Source organism: Dermacentor variabilis, chromosome 2 (genome assembly GCF_050947875.1).
Source record: "Dermacentor variabilis isolate Ectoservices chromosome 2, ASM5094787v1, whole genome shotgun sequence".
NCBI classification, from domain to species: Eukaryota; Metazoa; Arthropoda; class Arachnida; order Ixodida; family Ixodidae; genus Dermacentor; species Dermacentor variabilis.
The window spans coordinates 211,724,879-211,749,117 of NC_134569.1; the positions used below are offsets into that span (position 1 = coordinate 211,724,879).

The 24,239-nt window shown below is 47.7% G+C and overlaps 1 protein-coding gene across 1 annotated transcript; it reads left to right on the forward strand.

Moving 5' to 3' along the window:
• The first annotated feature begins 13,484 nt into the window (after positions 1-13,484).
• LOC142571177 (isocitrate dehydrogenase [NADP] cytoplasmic-like) lies at positions 13,485-20,197 on the forward strand. The gene is made up of 2 exons (XM_075679452.1): positions 13,485-14,064; positions 19,397-20,197. Exons 1-2 carry the CDS (start codon positions 13,486-13,488, stop codon positions 20,147-20,149), a joined length of 1,332 nt encoding a protein of 443 aa, XP_075535567.1. The 5' UTR covers position 13,485; the 3' UTR covers positions 20,150-20,197.
• The last annotated feature ends 4,042 nt before the right edge of the window (positions 20,198-24,239 follow it).

The window sequence follows — 24,239 nt, forward strand, 5'->3', positions numbered from 1 at the left end:
AAACATAACAGTAGGTAAGCAAAAAGCTTTTTTTTTCAACCAGTAAAAGCCTGGAACCTTTATTAGACTGCATATACGGGTCAACTCTAAAGGCCGTCAATATCATTCTCGTCGGGGCTATCTGAACAAAAAAAGTCAAGCATGTCGGATTTGATGAACGGCCCTTGAATTCCTTCATTGCACTTCACAATCTCCAGTTCTTGTGCATGCTCGACTGCACGGAGCAGGAGCATTGCCATGGAAGCTCTTGGTTGATTTTTGTGCCATCACAACTGCTGATGTGTTTTGCGCATATATGAAGTCCCGCATAAACGCATCACGCATCTTGCAATGAGGTTTCGCGCATTTTGGCAACAGCGTTTTGCGCAAGTATTGAAAAGTGGACTGCTTTAAGTATTGCAAGCAGCATTCACTTGCATATCGCAAGCTGCCAGAATGAGCTGGAAATACTGCTCGTTGTTTGAATCCCACCGATGGCAACGGTTGTTGTGGTCGCACCGATGGTACGACCTGTTGGGAACTCGGCGCTGACGCCCGTTGTTGCACCTGGGTCGCAAGCCCCAAGGGTAGCGTTGGCCTGGCGGCCTGGGGTACAACTGGAAGCATCCGAAGGTCCCGGCAAAGCATGAGTCGACTGGTAACAACAAAACAACTTGTTTATTTTAACATCGCAAAGAGTTGGCGGTCAGGTTGACCGAAGAGAGAGAGACGGGAGTGCACTTTACTCAACAGAAGAAATCGGAGCCCTCCTTTTGGCGTCCGGGGGCAGCTGTTTTTATACTCTCGCAGTTGAGGGCAAGAAGGAACCCCTCAATAGACGAGCACGTGATTGTACAATGGGATAAGGTGACGCATACTGTCGTAGCGCCGCCGGTCGGGCACAAAGACTGGAAGGAGAAGGTGACTCCTGCTGTCGTATCGCCTCCGGTCGGGCACAATGGCTGGGAGGAGAAGGTGACTCCTACTGTCGTATCGCCTCCGGTCGGGCACAATGGCACATACACTCACACACGCACATGAAGACACGTGGCATCGGAACATGCCTGGACGCGCTTGGCGGGGAGCGTAGCGGCGACGCTGAACGGGCCAAAATGTCTGCCGCTTTGTTGCAGTCGCGCCGGCTAAACCGCGCGTCGTAGGCGAAACGTAACAGACCGCCCCGCCGGGGGAAGGAGATCCCGATGGACAGGGGACTGCATCCGCTGTCCGGAGGGATGTCGCTCGATGATGCTCATAACCGAAGTCGGGCGTCCCTCGACGTTTCTTGAGCGCAGCGCACAGAGAAGGCCTCGTTCTCTCGTTCAGGTTCGCACAGGACACTGCAAAGTGACTTCGGGAGAGTTCACATTCTTGTTCTCGTTCCCGGCAAGCGTTAGAACTACGCTGAAACTCAACCGCTCAGTCAGCAAGCACGGCACGACCCTCACTAAGCCCTGCCAGGCTCTTTCCCCTTCTATACCACTGCCTAGTTCCTTACAGTAGTCTAGCAGCACTTAGAACGCGTCCACAAATTGGAAAATTGCACTAGAAAGCATGTCATCACTTTGAAACACTAAACAAAAGCAATATGTTAAAAAATCCTGCCTCAGGAAGAAAAACATCAATAACAAACAATTTTGAGGCTGATTCCTACGTTAGGGGCTTCGACTTAAGCCATCGGCGTTACCGTTGAGACTCCCCTTTTTGTAACGCACCTCAAAGGAATATTGTTGCAAAGCGAGGCTCCAGCGCAGGAGGCGGCCATTTTTGGGAGAGATGGTCTGCAGCCATTGGAGAGGGCAGTGATCCGTCTCAATGATAAACCTCGAGCCGGCTAGATAGCATGACAATTTCTGAACGGCCCACACGAGACATGCACACTCTTTCTCGGTGGCGCTATACGCCTGCTCACGACTGGTCAGCTTACGACTAGCATACAGGACGGGGTGTTCTACTTCTCCATTTTCCCGTTGGCACAGTACAACGCCCATGCCTCGCTCACTAGCATCGCACTGAACAACGAACCCTTTAGTATAGTCTGGCGATCGTAGCACAGGCTGGCTTGTTAGGGCACTCTTTAGGGCGCTAAAAGCTCTTTCCTTTGTCTCGTCCCAGACGACTGTTTGAGGCTCTGTTTTTCTTAGAGCATCCGTCAGGGAAGCCGCGATATCAGAGTACCTGGGGATGTACCTCTGATAGTAGCCGGCGACACCTAAGAACGACCGAATATCGGTCTTCGTGCGCGGTTGCGGAAAGTCTCGCACAGCGGCCACTTTTATTTCAGAGGGGCGGCGACGACCCTGACCAATCACGTGACCGAGGTAGACAACCTCGGCCTGTGCTAACTGGCACTTAGGAGCCTTGACTGTCAAGCCCGCTTCGCGCAGGCGGGTTAGCACTGCCCGCAAGTGTGCCATATGCTCAGACCAGGATGCGGAGAATATCGCTACGTCGTCTAGATACGGTAAAGCGAATTCTTGCTGTCCCCGCAACACTTTATCCATGAGGCTTGAAAAACAGTATGGCGCGTTCTTCAAACCAAAACTCAACACTTTAGGACGGAATGTTCTCATTGGTGAAATGAACGCCGCATACCTACTAGCCTCTTCTGTAAGTGGAACCTGCCAATAACCCCTGACAAGATCTAGGGTGGAAATAAACTGAGCGCTACTAACTTTCTCAAGGCGCTCCTCGATGTTAGGGATCGGATAAATTTGATCCTTTGTGATGGAATTAAGCCTGCGGTAGTCGACGCAAGGACGAGGTTCCTTGCCCGGTAGCTCAACTAAAATCAAAGGGGAGGTATAATCACTCTCACCTGCCTCAATAACACCGAGCTGTAGCATTTTCTTTACCTCAGCCTCCATAATATTGCTCTGGCGGGGTGACACCCGATACGCCTTGGATCGTACTGGCTCTGGGGAGGTAAGTTCTATATCATGAGTAAGTACAGAAGTCCTACCAGGCCTCTCAGAGAACAGACCTTGAAACTCTTGTAAGAGCTGGTGTAGTTCGGTTTTCTGCTCAGGCGACAGCGATGCTCCACTGACTAAGTTACTAATGACTTGACCGGTGTCTTCCCTGTTCGTCACTGAGCCTAGTCCCGGAAGCTCGACCGGAAGCTCTTCAGGAACGTTTACCATCATGCACACCACTGCTTCCCTTTGTCTATAAGGTTTGAGCAGATTACAGTGGTAAACTTGCTGTGCTTTCCGCTTTCCTGGCAGACTTACCACGTAGTTAACGTCCGACAGTTTCTGAACAATTCGTGCTGGGCCCTCCCACTGCACGTCTAGTTTGTTGTTTAGCGATGTGCGCAATATCATGACCTCATTGCCCACCTCAAAACGACGGGCCCTGGCGGTCCGATCATAATAAACCTTGGCCCTCTGCTGGGCCTTTGTCATTGCTTCACCTGACAACTCCTGTGCCCTTCTTAAGCGTTCGAGGAGCTTAAGCACGTACTCCACCACGACTGGGTCGTCGCCCCTGCCTTCCCACGATTCTCGAAGCATGCGAAGCGGAGACCGAAGCGAGCGACCGTACACCAGCTCAGCTGGCGAAAACCCCGTAGCCGCATGCGGCGCGGTCCTTAAAGCAAACATCACCCCAGGCAGACACAGCTCCCAGTCAGTTAGATGTTCAAAACACAATGCTCTCAACACGCGCTTCATGACGGAGTGGAGCTTCTCAACGGAATTCGACTGTGGGTGGTACACTGAGCTGTGTAGCAGCTTTACCCCACACCTTTCGAGAAAAGTTGTCGTCAAAGCGCTAGTAAACACTGTGCCCTGATCTGATTGGATTTCCGCAGGAAAACCAACTCGCGCAAATATGGACAGTAGTGCATTGACTATCTCAACTGAGCTGAGTTCTTTAAGCGGCACTGCTTCAGGGAACTTTGTCGCTGGGCAGATCACAGTCAAAATGTGTCTGTACCCCGTGACTGTTACCGGCAGAGGTCCCACTGTATCAATAACGAGCCGTCTAAAAGGCTCCGTAATGATAGGTACCAATCTCAACGGCGCCCTCGATTTGTCCCCTGGTTTGCCCACCCGCTGACAGGTGTCACATGTCCTCACGAAATGGTCTGCGTCCCGAAAACACCCTGGCCAATTGTACTCTTGCAAGAGACGGTCCTTAGTTTTCTTAACTCCTAGGTGTCCGGACCACGAACCCCCGTGCGTCAAGCGCAACAGATCCTGACGATAGCATTGAGGAACGATCAGCTGATCGAACTCCACTCCTCTGCGGTCTAGATACTTCCGGTACAGGACTCCACCTCTTTCCACAAAACGCGCATTTTTCCTGGCGATACCTTCCTTGACATTGCAGCGTATGTTTTCTAGGCTACCATCCTTCTTTTGCTCGGCTATCAAAGCCGACCGGCTGACTTTTAGCAACCTGTCAAGTCCGTCTGACGTAGGCGCGATGAGCAAATCAGTAGATAGCTCTTCTAACTTTCCCGTGTCGGGCGTTTTCTCTCCAGTATCTGGCGCCTTCAACGCTACAGGCTCAATTTTATTCAGTTCGTCAGCTTGCTGCACCTCTGACCCTTTTTCATTGTTCGATAACGTCGGCCCCGCAACTACCGCCTTTGCAGCGAGCTCCCGAACCTTCGACCTGGTTAAGGCCTGAACGCTAGCCTCACCAAACAAAAGCCCCTTCTCGCGCAGGAGGTGATCGGACCTGTTCGAAAATAGGTACGGGTACTGGGGGGGCAGCATAGATGACACTGCGGCCTCCGTCTCAAGCGCTCGGAAAGGTCCTTCGATAAGCACCTTTGCTACCGGCAGACACACGCTATGAGCTTCCACGGCTTGCTTGATCCATGCGCACTCGCCCGTGAACATATGGGGTTCTACATAAGACGGGTGAACTACATCCATCGTAGCTGCGGAATCGCGAAGCACTCGGCACTCTTTCCCGTTCACGAGGAGGTCTCGCATGTAAGGCTCGAGAAGCTTCATGTTCTCGTCAGTGCTGCATAATGAAAAGAACACAACTTTTGGTGTTGTTTCCGGACACTGCGCCGAAAAGTGACCCGGCTTCTGGCACGTATAACACACGCGCGCTTGCCTCATCTCGAACCGCTTTCTGCGTTCGGCTTCGGCTGCCGCCGTCTCTTTACGTTTGGTCGGACTGCTTTCACTCGCATCCTCACTACGCGTGTTCCCCTTTAATCTCATGGGCGTGAACTTCGGCCTCTCAAACTTCGAGTCAAATTCACCCTTTTGACCGTCCTTAGCTCCGCGAGCCCGACGCGTCACAAACTCCTCGGGTAGCTCAGCGGCTTTAGCCACTGTACAAACGTCTGGCCTATCCAAGACCCAGTACCGCACGTTCTCAGGTAACCAACTATAAAACTGTTCTAGCCCAAAACACTGCAGAACTTTATCGTGGTCACCGAACGCTTTCTCTTCTTTGAGCCACTCCTGCATGTTTGACATAAGCTTGTACACAAATTCTGTGTATGACTCACTTCTGCTTTTCTCATTTTCCCGAAACTTCCGACGGAAAGCCTCCGCTGACAGCCGGTACTTTTTTAGCAGACTCGATTTCACTTTGTCGAAATCCTCTGCCTCCTCTCTATCCAAGCGAGCGACTACGTCGGCCGCCTCGCCGGGTAACAAAGTGAGCAAGCGCTGTGGCCACGTTTCCCGAGAGAACCCCTGCTTCTCGCACGTTCGCTCAAAGTTAACCAGGAACAAACCAATGTCCTCTCCAAGCTTAAACGGCCGCATCAGGTCAGTCATTTTGAACAATACGCGTTCTCCTGCACCGTGTGCCTGACTTCCATTACGAGCGCTTTCCATCTCTACCTCAAGACGCTTCATTTCCAAAGCGTGTTGACGGTCGCGCTCTTGTTGCTCTCGCTCTTTCTGTTCTTTACGTTCACGCTCTTCTTTTTCTTTCTGTTCTTTACGTTCACGCTCTTCTTCTTCTTTCTGTTCTTTTCGTTCACGCTCATCTTTTTCTTTCTGTTCTTTAAGTTCGCGCTCCTGTCTTTTTGCAGTCTCCCTCTCCTCAATGGTCTCAAGGCATTCCGACAGCTCGTCATCCTCAGCTTCTAACTCAAGAATAGCCTTTAGCAGTTCAGGTTTTCTGAGTTTGTCTGAGACATCCAGACCCAACTCTCTTGCAAGCTCCAGCAATTTCGGTTTGCGCAACGACTTCAAATCCATGGCTGCTCTGAATGCTGCTTTCTCTACTGCTTACTATTGTCTTGCCGCAAACTAACCCGGCAGCAACGACAACCACAATTACCAGCTCTGTTTCTGACACTAACAAAAGCCTGGCAAAGCTCAGAAGAAGAAAGTCCCGCACTCACCAAACCTCGCAGCCAAGAGTTCAGCGCAGTCGTTCCGCTGCAGGCAACCAGTCATCACACAGGGCTCGTTGCACTGCTCCCGGATCGTCGTTGAGCTGCTCAGCATACAGTCAACTGCATATCTTCGCTGCTGGCCTCCGTTGTCGCGATCTCACCGCTGGCAGACAGTTGTTTGAATCCCACCGATGGCAACGGTTGTTGTGGTCGCACCGATGGTACGACCTGTTGGGAACTCGGCGCTGACGCCCGTTGTTGCACCTGGGTCGCAAGCCCCAAGGGTAGCGTTGGCCTGGCGGCCTGGGGTACAACTGGAAGCATCCGAAGGTCCCGGCAAAGCATGAGTCGACTGGTAACAACAAAACAACTTGTTTATTTTAACATCGCAAAGAGTTGGCGGTCAGGTTGACCGAAGAGAGAGAGACGGGAGTGCACTTTACTCAACAGAAGAAATCGGAGCCCTCCTTTTGGCGTCCGGGGGCAGCTGTTTTTATACTCTCGCAGTTGAGGGCAAGAAGGAACCCCTTAATAGACGAGCACGTGATTGTACAATGGGATAAGGTGACGCATACTGTCGTAGCGCCGCCGGTCGGGCACAAAGACTGGGAGGAGAAGGTGACTCCTGCTGTCGTATCGCCTCCGGTCGGGCACAATGGCTGGGAGGAGAAGGTGACTCCTACTGTCGTATCGCCTCCGGTCGGGCACAATGGCACATACACTCACACACGCACATGAAGACACGTGGCATCGGAACATGCCTGGACGCGCTTGGCGGGGAGCGTAGCGGCGACGCCGAACGGGCCAAAATGTCTGCCGCTTTGTTGCAGTCGCGCCGGCTAAACCGCGCGTCGTAGGCGAAACGTAACATCGTGTGTAGCGACGCTGATTAGCGGAGTCTATCTCGCCACACATGATTTAGCCGCAGGAAATATTGCAAGCGTAGTCTGGCCCAACCAAACACTCGCCTCGTTAATAGGAGATTACGTTTGTTTGCTGTGAAAGCGAATAGCTTTGCCTAGCTTGACAGGCTCTCATCGGCTGACACGAGGCGAAGAGCGCGAAAACGTGGAGAGGGCTTTGGTAGAGCCGAGCTAGCGTAGCTAAAGGGGCCCGGAACCACTTTTTATGAAAGTCAAAAGATGCATATCTCGTTAAAATAGGTCATTTCAGAAATACTTTGCAGCAAAAAAAGTACTTCAATGCGTTCCGCAGAAGCGGTGCTTCTGCTAAACCGCTCCTTCTGTATTGCGTTGCACTGCGAAGGCGACGGCGCTGCTGGACTCGCCCAAAACGCTCCACCTATATACTGAACGCCATCATGGCGCACAGCTCAAATTTGATTTGGATGTTAACGCAGACGGCACTACTTCCGCTTTCGGCGCCGACGACACGACAATCGCAAGCCCAACGCGGTTGTCCTCAGCTCGCCGCAGTGAGCTCAGCCAGTGGGCTCGCCGCAGGACCACGCGGCGGCCAACGGTGTATGCGCTACGTAGCCGATCGCAGCTACATGCAACTCAGTGCATTCGCAGCGTTTCGCTTTGAGTGCGACAAGGCTTGAGTGCACGCTCGCACTCATACGCTCATCTGGCCATGTTATGGGGTGCGGACGGGCTTTGTAGATAGTCGCCAAATCGAACTTGCGTGTTTTGAAGCGCTATCAATAAGCCTTGGCAAGCTGTTATAACCAGGAGCGGCCAGGAGTCAGTGCACGCAGGGAAGTGTGCGTGTGGTCTGACCTTAAGTTTCGCGTGGTTCGAGGTTTGTTGAGTGTTCAAAACTAGTCGAAATCAGCGAAGACCGGCGGCTACGACACAAGTAAGCAGGGCGGCCTAAGCTTATCGCCTATGCGGCCGGCCGCGGCCGCGCATGAACAGATGATAATCCGCTTCTTCTGTTAGTACACAGTTACTATCAATATTCCTAAACAGATTGTCGCTTACTTCAATCTGTTTATTAAACTGCGTCAATGAATACACACTGTAACAGTCGGAAGAAGCACACTTCCTGAATGCAGTCCGCTCTTGGTCAATAGCAGCCGCGTGTAAGAATCTGCTGTATTACGAAATAAAGCGTCCGGAAGAGACTGAGTAGCAGGCTTCTATAAAAAAAAGAGCGTTTGAGAGACAAAAAATCATGAGCTATTGCACTATGTGAAGCTGGTCGACCAACGAAGCTGTTTAACACGGGACACGGTAAGGACATATAGTTTTGAACACAGGTACGAACTCATGAGCAATTATCTTGATCGCTGGTCGTCGTGCCAAACAGGTACGCACCCTCATTTCCTGCCTTCATCGGCGGTCATTATTTCACTCGCAACTGTAATCACTTTCATAGATAATGTCAAATCCATGGACGTACGCCGCCGGGTGGTCGGTTGGGCCAGATCGGTGTGGCATCGCAATGGATATGTCTGCAACACGGAACGCGTAATGCACTCCCTTTTCGGTACCGACACATCCACATTGAAATCACCGACCATGAGGACAGGGGTAGTGCAATCGCAGCTAATTCACGCGAAGTGAGTAGCCAATGACTCATAGTCCCTTACGGGACTATGAGTCATTGCATTTTTTGCTTGCTGATGGTGGTATGAGTCATTCCTTACAAGGGGCACGAGCCATTGATGGTGTCAGTTTTCGACATGCTGTTCTGTATGTTGTATGCGTAATTAGAAGCACTGTTCGCTTCACCTTGCTGAGTGCTTGCAGCCTCTGCTTTACGGGGCTACGAGCCATTGAAGGTATTGCTTGCTTACGGATCATGAATGCTTACGGGGGTGTGAGCGATTGATCATAATAGTTTTTCTTCACGGGGAAAAAAAACTGCACGATGCCCTAGCCGTATACAGCTTCGCTGTGAAAGGTGACTTCGCGCTCCACCAGTGAGCTCCACGTGCCTAGCGCGACTGCAAACTTTGGCTGAGATATTCACAGCAGCGTATCTTATCCGCGGACTGTGTTTCTTCACCAAGCCCAAGTGGTGGTTAAGGACCCCTTTAAAGTAGATAACCGGATGAGGGGAGTGGTGATGGTGTCTGCAAATAGGCCAGCTTCCTCTTGCTTACCTTGCAGTAACTGGTCAAAAATCGCGATGGCCTGCAACGGAAAGCTAAAAATGCCGTTAAAGCGGGTCCTCAGCAAAGAAAAGTTAGAAAAAGCGAATTTGTATACATGTCGACAAGATTCCATTGGCGCTGAAAACGCTTTTTTATTGCGTGCAAAGAAACCCATTCTTGTCGGCAGTTCCGAGTATCCAATACCAAAGCGATGCAGCCGTATTCCATTCCTATCGGAACGACGCAGTCTGCGCCTTTGTAGAAAAAAGAAAGTTTTTCCGTCAAAGTAATGCATCTTTACTGCGCTGACGTCACTTGGACGTAATGAGTTTTTGCGCTATTTTTCGGTCTCCTGACAAACCGGCGAAGTGGGAGCAACCCCGGAATAATATTTTCACCAATCGCGAATGGCTAATGGCGAAAAGAGCCCCGAACCAGAGAGCACTTTTTCTTCTCTTGGTCGGCATATTCGTGCGTGATCAATGCGTACACGTCATATTGGATGGGGAGTTCTTGCAGTCTGGCGAAGTTGGCACGGAAAGACAATTTTTGAGCAATCGTCGGAGGCTAATAGAAAAAAACTAGCATAGAAACAAATTGGTATAGGTTTATCTTATACCGCCCCAGCACCCCGCGAAATTTCAAGTTTAAAACTTGTATAGTGGGTGGACTATAGCCCGCAAAATAAGGTAACATTGAAAGATTGAGTTATGTAGAACGCTACGTTTTCTAGGATCTATAACAGACGAAGATCACAGCTCTACTAAATAATTTCAGGACAGTATGGTACCAGCAAAGAGAACAATGGGTAGATTTTGAAGCATTACGAAATGTCATAACTAAAACTAAATAATAGTGGGTTAAGGCTGTAGTTCTTCCCGTAGTGATGAAACGGTGTGTGTGCTGGACTTTGCGGAAGTTTGAGCGAAAGAAACTTCAACCTTTCGAGACCTGGTGCTGATGGAAAGTCTCGAAAATGTCACGTGTTGCCACACAAACCGATCTTTCGGTCATAAGGGAGGATAAACCAAATTTTATTTCGAAGGAAAATCGTGAAAATGAATCTTCTTTATTTCGGTCGTGTCAAGTGCGATGCCGCTTCATGAGACGCAAATAATGCTTCCTATTTACGAAAGTGCGATAAAACTTTGATACAATTGCAAGACGCGGGATTCTGCAGGCCACAGCAAGCGTCTAAGCCGGCGCAAAGAACTTGTTCCAAGCAGATCTCACTGGCTATTACATGCTCTTCGTGTCACCAAGAGTCGACAGCCAGTCGACGCTACGCAAACTTTGTAAGAAAAAAAAATGAAAGACATTGAATTAAGCATCCCTCCATCTGCACGGGAATGAGGGAAAACTACTCCGCTGCTCTCCGCAGAACCTCTTCTAACTCATTAATTCCACGCTTCCCGACGCTTACTTCACCTTATTTGAAGAGTTCCCGCTAAGTGCCTGATGTACGCTGCAGCCTCTGCGATCACCTGCCGCTTAAAACTGAAACAGCCTCTCCACGCAACGCCACAAAGTAGGCGAGGGAGCAAATTATTCCCGCAGTGTGGCGCTATCTGCGAGAAAAAAAAGTGGGATACAAAATTCGCACGCTAGTATCACATATATTTTGATAGAAGCATGCTCTTATTGATGCGTTTGTACTTAAAAGACATACAAGACTATGTAAGAAGCCTATGCATGCATACGTGAAAAATTATTCTGAAGCAACGACTGAGTCAAAGCACCCGCCTAATACTTTTCACATTTAAAACTTGAAAATCCTTATTTTTGAAGACTTATGCGCTCACACTCTGGTGCTGAGTTGTTCTGCATGAACTTTCAGCGGAAACTTCTTAGCGAGACCTGAACGTGATAGTGCTAATGATACAGCTATGCTCAAATCAGCTCAAGCAAGGCGCAATTCTTAGCACTTAGGATTTCATGTTACCTCTCTGTCACTGGCAGTGGGATTGCCTATCGCATCCGCTCATAAAAGCTTTTGTTTGTTTCCTTTAAAAGCTTTATCTGCTAGCGTGGGTAACAACTCAAAATTCTGTTGAGAGAGAAAGAGAGGGAGACAACGTTATTTACGGCATAACGAGGTCGTTAAATTATCTTGACGGCGATCAGAAGGGTGGTAAATTGCTTGCCACGACTGTTTCGGCCCAGTTAGCCACTTCTGCCTCAATCTGGTAGTCAGTCCACGACAGGAGTGACTCCCACATCTCTTGGGAGGGAGTTGACAGTATTAGCTGTGGAAGAGGGCTTCCCTCGCATTTCCAAAAAATGTGATTTTGGGTAGCCTTCATGCAGTTGCAATGTTGGCAGTTTGGTTGGAGTTCATCCGGGTACGACTAATTTTTGGCACTTTTGAGTGAGCCCCCATCAGCTATTAAAAATCAGGCAAAGCATTTTTGAAGTGCTATTAATTACTCACGGTGTACCTCATCGCTAGCTTATTTATCACAACTACAATACCTTTGCGAAGTAGTGCGCGTAGAAGCTGGCGAATCGTTAAAATGAAAACGAACGCTAGCCGCGTGCGTTCTTAGTGTTACAGCTCACGGATCCGATTTCAATTTTTATATCTTATAAACAAGAACCCATGGCCCAGGTTGAGTCTCTAAAACAATGGGGAATCCTCTATAATGATAGAAAAATCAACTGGAGTCGACACAAGAAGTGTAGCGTCTAAGGCTGGTATTGCCCAGGTTTGTGGCTAGTAATGTTATCTATCAAGAAGCGCGCCTACCGACATTGCCCTGCAGATTTCGGACCTTAACGATTCGAAAATTGCAGAAATTTAGAGCATGTCGCTTAGACGATCTGAATACGCCTTTATTAATTATCCAAATTCCTTTTTTCTTGCTCATTGGCATCGTTTTCACACTCCACAGATTGTATTTGTATAAAAAGAATTATATAGCCTAAACGTGAACATTCGAGATGTAATTCCATCAACTGAATGAAATCAAAATAATAAAACAGAATTTGATGATACTTCCACGAAACCCTAAGTTACAATCAGTCACCTTCTTAAATAAACTGTTGCGAGATTATCTTGCACACGTAAAAATAAAATAATAACTACAGACATTTCAGTGAACAACGAAAAGGCGGGCGTAGGCTTTTTCTCGCTTTTGCTTGCTTGGTAATTCTTTTTGAGACTGCCAGGCTTTATCTGCGTTTTTGAAGCCGAGCTTTTAGCAATGATTTTAGCGCTTTGTAAGCTCCCTTCGATCGCAATAAGTGCAGTTATTATAACAGATTCCCTTTTTGTCTGTACTTCGTTTACAGCTTCATCCAATTCGGCGACTCTAAAGACGTTTCTAACATTAGTTCCTCCACAGTTGAATTTTCTAAAACTATTATGGGTACTAGGCCACTGTGAATTATGTTTAAATGAAATTGCAGACTCATTAGCGCGAGCATCCCTGAGTGGACCTATAATGCCGGTTCTTTTAGTAGTGACGCAAATAACAGCAATTAGTTATCGAAAATATTCAATTCATAGAGATGTCGTTGAATCAATAATATATGAACAGAATTTCAGAACCTAAAATTTCCATGGAAAACCTAGTGGTGTCCACCAAAACCATCAGAACTGGTGATCACCAGATTATTCTGCCCTGTCCTTCCATTAACTCTAAATTTACACAGGAAAGGTCCGACGTTATCAGCCCTGTGTCCATACTGACAAGAAGCAGAATTCCTAGATCACTATTTTTGTAATGTTGCCGATAAAAATTGTTAGGGAAAATACTTCTAGAAATTTCACTCGCTAAATTAGGGCTAGTGTTATAATCAGAAGTAACACTACCTTTCGATACGTCAGTTATTGGTTGCAGCCACACGGACGAGTTTGATGCCGTTTGCGGTTACATACAATCAACTAAACGAATAACTTTTTCAGTATTCTTTCATTATTAGCTTGTCATTGAATGTTTTTTTTTCCTTTTATTAATCTATTATGTTCTCTTTTAAAAGATTAGGTAAATGTTTCGGCACACAATTCTTCGCCAATCTTCCAGTGTGGGTATTAGTCATCCTCATCATCATCACCTGTGGCACGATCAGCTCGTGGTGGCGAGCACGATCTGCCGCGAGACGAACGCGCTCGTTTATGCAGCAGGCTGCCGATAACTCTGCCCAGCGAGCATCGACCCAGCCCAGCCGCTATACGACCGGCTGTCCCTCGCGCTCCATGGAGAAGCTCAAGTGCGGGCCCGTGGTCGAGATGCGGGGCGACGACATGGCGCGCGTCGTGTGGGACCTGGTCCGCGAGAAGCTCATCGTGCCGTACGTGGACGCCGACCTGAGGGTGTTCGACCTGTCGATCGAGCATCGCAACCAGACCAACGACACGGTCACCCTGGAGGCCACCCAGGCGCTGAAGACGCACAACGTTGGCGTCAAGTGCGCCACCATCACGGCCGAGAAGGACGTCCTCGAGAAGTACCACCTGAAGCGCATGTGGATGTCGCCCAACGCCGCCATCCGCAACGCCCTCGGCGGTGCCGTCTTCCGGGAGCCCATCGTGTGCCGCAACATCCCGCCGCTCGTGAAGCAGTGGCGCAAGCCCATCATCATCGCGCGCCACGCGTTCGGCGACCAGTACAACTGCAAGGACTTCGTGGTCCCCGGACCCGGCACGCTCCAGATCAACTACTCGCCCACCATCGGAGCCCCCTACCACCTTGACGTAAGCGCCGGCGGATTTAATGCGTAGCAGATGCGCGGACACGTAGGTGCGACAGCACTTGGGAACAGGACAAGAAGACAGAATAAGATTAGACTGCACGAGTGCACTTGCTGGATCTAATCTGGTCTGTCTTTTCGTGGTTTTCCCATGTGTTCTCGTAGATATACCAGGTGATCTATAATAACGGAAAGACATCTTTTTTAAATACCGTTGAATTGGTGCCGATGACGCTTTCTTTACTATTCACTCTTTCAGCATGCCCGAGTAGAAATTGGTCACAAGAGAATGAGCTCAAGTAGCTCAGAATTAGTTCGAGTAGTTCAGATGATCGATTGGCAATTACGGTTCCTTCGCGAATTAGATAAGGTTGGTCAATTACATTGCCAATAATTGCTTTAATGCTTAGTTGCAAAGATGGTATTGGAGGAGGACGCAGTTTGAAGCACACGTAATTTAAAAGGTTTTAAATAAGGAGTCTCATACTGAGATATTCGTCACGAAAGCTTCTTTCCCTCGCTTGCGCGACCCAAAATGTTTCCAAAAAGAAAATGAGGGACTTTTGACTGTGGAAGATTGCCTGTGTTGCGCTTAAATATTGGTTTGCGTGAATACTAAGGACGACGACGCATTTTGCTGCGTCGGCTTGCCAAACTTCCGCCCAAACGGGATTATAATAGCCGACACAGGGTGTGTATTTGCGAAGTGTCAGTTGTTCTGTCGTCAATGGTTGGCTCGTGTCACTGGGGCGTGTAACATAAAGTTTGCCGTTTCGCAGTCAATCTTCGATGCTCAATTAGTGGGGCGCGTCATGGGTGGCGGGATGAGTACGTGCCACATGGGCACGCTCTGCGTATGCGCGGCGCAGCCATGAACATGAAAGTCCGTATAACGCGCAATTGATTATTTAACACTAAACGAATCTGCAGCAATAACGCGTGCTAATTTATTGGTATGCTGCATCGAACGCGGCATCTACCGAAACACTCAGCCCTCGCGCTTGGTGCCAAGTCGCTTCGCCCCCCTTGCCAGAAACCGAAAGCGTGATGGCGAAACATAGGGGAAACAGGTAAAGCCTAGTGGCGAAACGTAGCATAACAAACGGCAGTGTAGAAAAGAAATGTGAAAAATATATAATGATGTAGAAACTTAAAAAAAAGACAAAGAAATTGCGTGCAGAGTTTCCTATGTGAAGTGTAAGCGTGTGCTACAAATCAAATGCTGTTTCGTCATTCTATGATGATGTCTTTGGTGTGATGGCGACAAACACCACGAAAGAGTCATGACAACACCGAAATGTTGGCTGATGCCAGCATGCCATGAAGAGGTCGCGAGCAGTAGCAATGTTCACTCATGTCATATGATAGCGCGTTTGGAAGATGAGCATTGGCCGTTGCGTGCTGTAGTACGTGACGTTATTGAACAGTATCTCGTTGATAGACCTCGTGCATAGACGTGGTCGAAGACACTGCCTGCTCGCGATGTGAACCATTATCCATTGTAATCAACCACACTCCGACGGTGGCCGCGTATGGCGTGGCCGCATGGGCCCAATGCTGAAAGCTGCCTGCGATGAGGACAGAGTGCGTGGAGTGCTGATAGCTTCGTGTGCGCTGTGCTTTCGCCACTTAGTTCGGGTTGAAGCTCGAGGCAGCACGAATGTCCATTCGCTCGCTGCTGCGGGCTCTCCCTTGAAGCGATCGTTGCACGTGACAGAAGTGCGGACGGGTTTTCTCCTTGGGTAGGAAAAGAAACTCTTACGCATGTAAAAGCTGAACGAGGGAATTCTACAACACGCCCCTTATTGACTAGTCGAATGCTTCGGTGCGGCGCCACAAAAGCCTAACGAAGGGCTCCCTGAATCCTGAGTATTTATCCTTTGCCGCGAAATGCAGCTCGGCTAGAGACAAACGGAGCTAAGCTCACTCTCCTCCGTTGGACTAGTACCTAAGAAAGGGCAGCGTTCGAGGAGTAAAAGTCACCACGGCTCTCGCGCAATTCATGCATGCGCACAATGGTCGCGTAAGCGCGAGAAAGGAGGTCTCGCATATTCGCCGAGAAAAATGCATTTTTCGCTTTGCCACCGAGACGGGGACCCGCAAAGAGCTAATGCCCCGGGCACGGTATTCACGGTGCTGCCTCGAAGTAGCTCGCTGTGATGTCCTGCTGAGGCATTGAATCCGCCGTCGCTCGTTTGTGACGCAAGCGACATAAGCCTTCGTTTTATCTCACTCTTAACTCTTCTCTTATCTTCATAAGACGCCCGCACAAGCGGTCAACTCGTTGACGTAAAGAAACCAAACGAGGCGGAAAGCGCCAGGCGGGCACTCTGGTTGCTCATTGTGTGCCAAGTTTCGGTATTGGAGTGAGTGTGAAACGCCCATCTTTCGTCGATGATTATCTTAGGACTTTTTTAAAATCGCGTAAATTTATTTTCCTTTCTTGCGACGTCTTCCTCCAATACTCGCATTGCAGCATTGGTGTTAGAAGCAGTAATTACAAATTTAGATAACGAATATTAGTTAATCAGCAACAGACTACGACGGGCTGTTCGGCAACCTAGTGCCCGCTGTGCTGAAAGAAGGCATAGTGAAGAAAGCGTCATCGCATCATATAGATTCAATTTAAAAAATCTTATTCCACTGAAGTAGATCACACGATACATCAGCAAGTTCTTTTCATCCGCTCTGCAACCACGGAGCAAGAATTACTGACGAAGCGAAACAGCGCTCGCTCGGGCGTCCCAATAAAGTCATGTCATCGTGCACGGCGTCGACGCGCCCTCTGTCGTTAGTCGGCTGTCGTTAGTCGGCTGTCTGTCGTTAGTCGAACGCGCGCAGTGCGCTCTCTGATAAGGCTCACCGGTTCAAGGCCGTTCGATTACGATTTACCGCTGTTCTTTTACGCACGTTTCTTGCGTCTCTTCGCCGGCTCCAGATGCCTTGAAAAAATAGCAGAAAGAAATGCTTCACTTAGAGAGCAATTACCTCTGTGATGTATTTTTTAAAACACGAAATCCATAACGCATCCCTTTTTTTTAAACGCGAGATTGATACGTTATGATTTGTTCCAGCCAATGACAATACTTACCCTGTATGCCATTAGTTCACATTTAGATTGTTCCAGTAACTTGTTCCCCGTCGCGCCCTAGATGATTGAAAGCATCGTTAATGACCATTGCTGGGAAGCGCTTACTCCTACGAAATCGCTTCAAGTGTCTGAAGATGCGTAGGACGCTGAAAAATAAATCTGCGCGGTTTGCACTATGCCTTCTTTTGTATCCCGCTGGCGAGCTAATTCGAGCGAGCGAACTGTGGCAGCGTCGGCAGACGTCGTCTGCTCAGGGATTACAACTAGTTGCTCGTTTCAAGACCAGTGCGGCGTGTTATTAGGACAGTATTCATTAATAGCTGCGGCTAAAATGTTCGCCACTAATATTTATTGACGTTCCAGAATGAAATACGGGAAAAGTTTCAGTACATGTGACGATATCGCAATTTTTGTGTCTATAGAAGAACATGTAAACGCAGTTATCGCCGCAGCTCGACAGATGACCCGTCGTGCGTGTTGCCATCATTTAGTCCGCGCCCGACCGTGACTTTATCGGGCCGCCCGCGCGCGCTGTCGCGGCCTAGCAGATTCCGCTCCTCAAACACTTCTTTATCCATGTCTGCAAATTCGATATGCTGCACCACTTGGACGAGTCCGCGCCGTAGCTATTGTATCGAAGCTCTCTAATTATTTATTTATTTATTTATTTATTTATTGAACACACCTTACAGGCCCCTTGACAGGGCATTGAGTAAGGGGGCTAATAAAAAGTACAATGTAACTTGTCAGTGTACAAACGTATGGCTGAAATTTGCAATTTAACACAAAGGAGAGGAATCGATGATAATGTGGTATGACGGCAAATACAAGGTTGGGCGGGAAAAAGGATAACACGAAGAGGAAAAAAATATATATTGGCTGGAATTATACATATGGCAAAACTGCACACAAGAACTATAAAGTATACCGTTTATAATGACAACAGTAACAAGAAAAGAAACTAAAATCAAAGATAAACTGACAAATATGCGGAATCTAGGCGCATGAACAGTTGGCAGGGTTTAAAAGACGCACAAAGGTAGGGCATGATAAGAACGCAGGAACTAATGGCGTGCGCAGTAAAAACATTTATCAATATAAGAAATACAGTCGGGCACAAAGTGGGATACTGAAAAAAAAAACATATATATATATATATATATATATATATATATATATATATATATATATATATATATATATATATATATATATATATATATATGACACAGATATCATTTGTATACACTAAATTACTGACATTTTATTGGTGTTGTAGCTGTCTTTCCGGTTTTATTACCGCTCCAACAGAATACTACTCAAGTACCAAAGGTGTGTAAGAGCATATGGTGCACAAATTACCACAAATATTGCATACGTAAATATTTCGAATAACTGTTTCTCATAACGTGCTCATGTTATTCGATGTGATTTTTGTCAATGCGATGGTGGGCTCGTAGTGTGTGTCACCGATGACTCATTGCTTCTCATAAAAAGCTTTTGCTCCGCCAAATATAAATCACCGGAACGTGCATACACGTGATAGTTGCTTCAAATCAATAGCGAAGAAAATAACAAACTACATTTAGTAAAACCTATTCTGGGAGAATGGAGATCATTCAGGCATCAGGAACGTTTCATAGAAGTAATTTTATGCCTCCTGCGCATCGGACACACACACCTACCACAACTTTCTACTGACAAAACAAGACAAACCCTTATGTGAGAAATGTGGAGATGAACTCACTGTAAATCATATTTTATTGTCATACACACAACTCGAACGGCTAAGAAAAAAATATTTTACTGTATTTTAGAATGAATGCATTCCTTTCCATCCCAGTCTACTTTTAGGAGATAATCCACTTATAGGAACTTCATCTGTTTTTAGTTTTTTAAAAGACGCAGCGATACTAAATGAAATATATCACAGAACTACTAATTCAAAAAATTCTTACCCAGTTTTTTTTCACGCATCTTATGATGCACCTCACCCCTTTTCTCAGTCCTGAGAAGAAGGCTGAGGTCTCTATTTGATTTGTTGGGCTCCTCAGAGTCCTTGTCCGGACAAGGACCTTCGCTGAGGATACCCAATTTTTGAAATAAATTATACCATGTGTTTGGCACATGATAGCCTGCGTTGCTTAGGCGCCATAAAACCCAATACAGTACAATACAACTCAGTCTTTTCGCTCATTTGAAATAGGCCTACGTTACAACCGGACGTCCTTTGTATTCTCAACAGATTTACGACTTCGACGACACGCTGGGAGTGGCGGCCGCCATGTGCAACACGGACCGCTCCATCACCGAGTTCGCGTACTGCTGCTTCCAGTTCGCGCTGCAGCGCGGCTACCCGCTGTTCCTGAGCACCAAGGAGACCATCATGAAGAAGTACGACGGCCGCTTCAAGGGCATATTCGAGCTGCTCTACCAGAAGAAGTACAAGAGCCGCTTCATGGAGAAGGGCATCTTCTTCCAGCACCGGCTCATGGACGACATGGTGGCGCGCTCGCTGCGCATGGAGGGCGGCTTCGTGTGGGCCTGCAAGAACTACGACGGCGACATCCAGTCGGACTTCATCGCGCAGGGCTTCGGCTCGCTGGGGCTCATGACGAGCGTGCTCATCTGCCCCGACAACAAGACGACGATGACCGAGGCGGCGCACGGCACCGTCACCAAGCACTACCGGCGCCACACCGCGGGGCTGGAGACCTCCACCAACGCGCTGTCCTCGGTGTACACCTGGACCAAGGGGCTCGCGCACCGGGGCAAGCTCGACGGCGACGCCAAGATCATCGCGTTCGCCAGGTGTCTGGAGCGGGTGTGCCTCGACACGGTCGAGTCGGGCTTCATGACCAAGGACCTGGCGTCTTGCGTCAAGGGGTTCGGCAAGGTCGACCGGAGGGACTACCTCAACACCTTCGAATTCGTGGACAAGCTGGCGCAGCAGCTGGACGTTAGGTTCAAGGAGCTGTTCACGGAAGGACTAGAGTAGCCGCGCATCCCTTAAGAAATATATAGAACAATAAAATAGTGCGATTGCTCAACGACTTGGTCGAGTATTTGTTTGCATCGCACGCGAATCAGCATTCACTGTAGACTCAACATGCCGGCGCTGTTGTTGACGAAGTCTACCGCCTAACATGTTATCTACTACAAAAACTGACACACGAAGGGTAGAAGTTTATAGGCGTTGTTTGCGGGTAATTACGAAATCTTCTTCGTTGGTCTTAGTCCCGTTGGAGTGTAGGGTCGGCTCTTTATGTCGCTGTACATTTTTCCCTCAGTCGCCCGGGCCAGTTCAGTGCGGAGCCATGTGGTGACGAGATCGAAGCTTAGCGTATCTATCCAAGTGCTATTTCAATCGGCCCTTGGACACTTTGCGGGCACCTTTGTGGCTGTAGTCAATCCATGTTCTGTTGGATGTAGTCGCCGATACACCAACTCGCCCGGCTATTCCCAATTGTACGATACAACAAGTACATCAAAATTGACTGTTCATGCAAACGAGTTTTCAATATTTTATTACATCATGACCAATATACATGAAAACAACCGTGTATTCCAATACTTTTTCACGGGTACGGAACAGCAAGCTTAACGTTTGTATGCTCAACATAGAATATTTCATTGCGCACCTTAAGTTTATGCTTTCAATTTCATTTGTACACCTTCTCGTTAGGAAGCAGCTAGTTCTAATTTTTAAGGCACGCCTAATTAAGCAATATTACGGCAGTGCTCCTCTTACGATAACTTTAGAAGGTAATGCGAGTAGCATTCGAGCGATGTGGCGACACCGTATTTCTGTCTGTTTACCATGGGTTCTATTGCATTGGTTATATGTGGTAGAATACAGTATCTTTCCATGTTGATATAGTACTCGCATACCATAATAATGCTTGAAGGTGGTGGCATGGCGACGACTTTATGACGCCGATGAACTAACGTATATGGAATGACAAAGAAAGTGACTCCGACAGAAAGACAAAGGCCGTATGACGAAAATGGTATGATGACATGACATTAATATAACCACGTCGCCTCACCATACCGACCGGAGGACTACTGGATGACGACGAGTGTATGACGACGGTATGATGACAACCGAAAGATGAGGCCGAAATTACTAGAAATGCACGACGAGGATGGCATGGTGACGACGGTATGACAACGGTGGCATAGTTACGCTAAAAGCCGAAGCAGGATTAACGTTGATAGAAAGAAGGCATTACGACGACGAAGGCAGGACGATCATAAATGACGTTACTGAATCGACGACAGTTGTATGACGATAACTACGTAAAGACGGCGGCATGACGAAAATTGGATGACGAAGTTAGAATTAAGAGCATAGAACGACCGCGACGGCCTCATGATCACGGTGCGACGATAAATGCATGACGACGACTGTATTACAACCACAGAATGACGACGATGGCATGACAGTGGTATGACAAGAATCGGATGATGACGAGTGTATGACGACAATGGCGTAACGACGTCTGTATAACGAAGTCTATATGTCGACGATGGTCCAGCGACGATTGGGTGACGACAACAGTAGGACGAGATGCGATTGACGAAGCTGGAATGGCGATGTTGCAACCACCACGACAGCATCACCACCTCCAAGCTAATTGACATCTTTGGCCACTGGGTCGGCGTCGACGGTGTGCGACGCCGGCATGGCGAGATACAGGTCACAAAGCTGAAATGAGAACGATGAAACCACCACGACGGAACCACAGCCAGCAGCACATACCTAGTGGTCGAAGATATTAGACAACTTGGCCCAGTGGGTCGGCGTAGAAGGCTTGACGACTTCGACATAATTAAAGTAAGATAACAAAGGTGAAATCACGACGATGGAATGACCATGACGGCACCACGACAATGAGCACAAGTGTAATAGCTCAAGCTGTTAGGCAACTCGGATCACTGGGCAGGCGTAAGAGGCTAGATAGATAGGATACCACTTGAGCCCGATCCCTCGTCCCGATCCCCCTTCCCCCTCCCCCCTTTCAATAAAGTTTATCACCACCATCACCACCACCACTGATGGAATCAAAACGCCGGAACCAGGCAAATAATGCTAATAGCAGTAATCACAAATTTTAAAACGAAGCTTCTTTGCATCTTCCCCACGGTTTGGCGGGCGTCGTCGCTTGCCAAATATATATGTGGCTCTATACATGAAGTCCAGGAAAACCAAGGGGTAGGTAGGAGATGTAAATTCAAGACGATGAACAAAACTAAAGCAAGGTAAAAGCGGGCGCCAACGTTTCGACAAGTGGACTTGTGGCCTTGAAAAAGACAAGTGCGCTTGTCGATACGTTGGCTCCCGCTCTTACCCTTTTCTCTTTTGCTCATCGTCTATACACTAAGTTTACTACCAGCTTCGTGACAAGATGCGACGAACGCTTCCTCCTTCGAATTTGGGAGGTGGCGGGTTCAAACACCTTGCGGTGTATATTGTGAACCCACTACCGGTGAAACCGTGATTACGTCCAGCTGTACTTGGCGTCTCTGCGTGGAGTGCGTAAATAGGACTTATACACGAGTAGGTATAAGGGCATATACAAACACTGTATTCTAACCGCTGAAGTGAGGCGAATAAACGCATCTCCGTTCTTCGTAATAAGAAAAAAAGAATTACCGCGCAGAATGTGAACACATGAAGCTCGGCTGAAAGGCAACTCTAAAGCACATCGATATCTTAATAGAATAGTGCATTATAATCAGCGTCTTTTTTGATATACTAGATTTTCTTTGATGTAACCACTCGTCGTGTGCCAGTCTGCGAGTGCCCATTCTTGACTAATGCTCCATAATTGGTAAGTCCTACTCCAGAATTTACGCGTTGCCAAATGAATATTTATTGCCACACAGTTTGGGTTACAACGACACAACAGAATTAACAAAGCCTTCTTCTTGCACAGAAGCGTGCGATAAGACTGATAGCTAATATACCGTGGAATGTTCACACCAGAGAATATTTCAGGCAGTTCAATATTTTAAGAATAACTACCTTGTATGTGTTCAAACTGCTTTGAATTTACAAAACTGCTGTAGCTACGAACAATAACCTTAGGCTAACAATGTTTAAGCTAGTACGTGATCAACCTACATATGATGTACGTCACTCTATATCATGGACCGGACCGTTAGGTCGTACCAAATACCGTAGACAATCTTCATCGTACAGTCTGCGTAGGTACCTAAATGTTCTGGAAGATAATAGTTTTTCTCTTAGGTTGCTTTCTATACAAACTTTAATGGAATTCATAAATCTTTTGGAGCCTTCGAACGAATAGCTCACCTGTCTAACTGTATGACAATGCATTGTAGGGGACTTGAATGAATTCTATTTATCTGTATTTTTTGTCTACCTTGGCGTGAGAATTGTGTAATGGGAATTGGTGAAGAAATTGTGTAATTGCGTTAATTGTGTAAAATCATGACAATGTAATAGATTACGTGTGAAATTACGATTATGCAATAGATTAAGAGTATTGTGATTTTGAATTCTGTTTCTGTGTAGACTTTGCAACCTGTCGCATTGCCTTTGTTTATCACCACACTGCTGCTCTGTAGGGCGTAGGGGGTCTTCAAGCTGCATTCGGCAGCTTTTTCCCTTCCGTCCTCTCTCATTTCTGTACTTTGTTGAGAGAAATAAAAAATCTATCTAATTAAAAAAAACGGTACCTAAATATCCTCAGTGCAACAAATATACACGCCTTGAAGGGAATAATTCTTTTATTAAACAGATGTTCTACTGATTCTTCACCGGCTCTTGGCGCGTCTGCTCTGTCGGCTTGTTGATGAGTAAGGTTGGCCAGGTCATGGAGACATACAGCAGCATCGCTCAGCCCAAAGGTGGCGTAATGAAAAGTGGGTCTATCTCGGAGGCAGTGTGATCCACAGTCACGTGGGTTGCACGGTGGGGCTGTCCCTGTCTTGCTGATTTGCATAGAAAGCCGGAATTGTCTATGCAGCAAAACGCGTTGCGGAACTTGAGCAATTTTATGGCATTAAAGAGCGCTTAACCAAAGGATTTCATTTAACTGAAACGCAATGTGTGACCC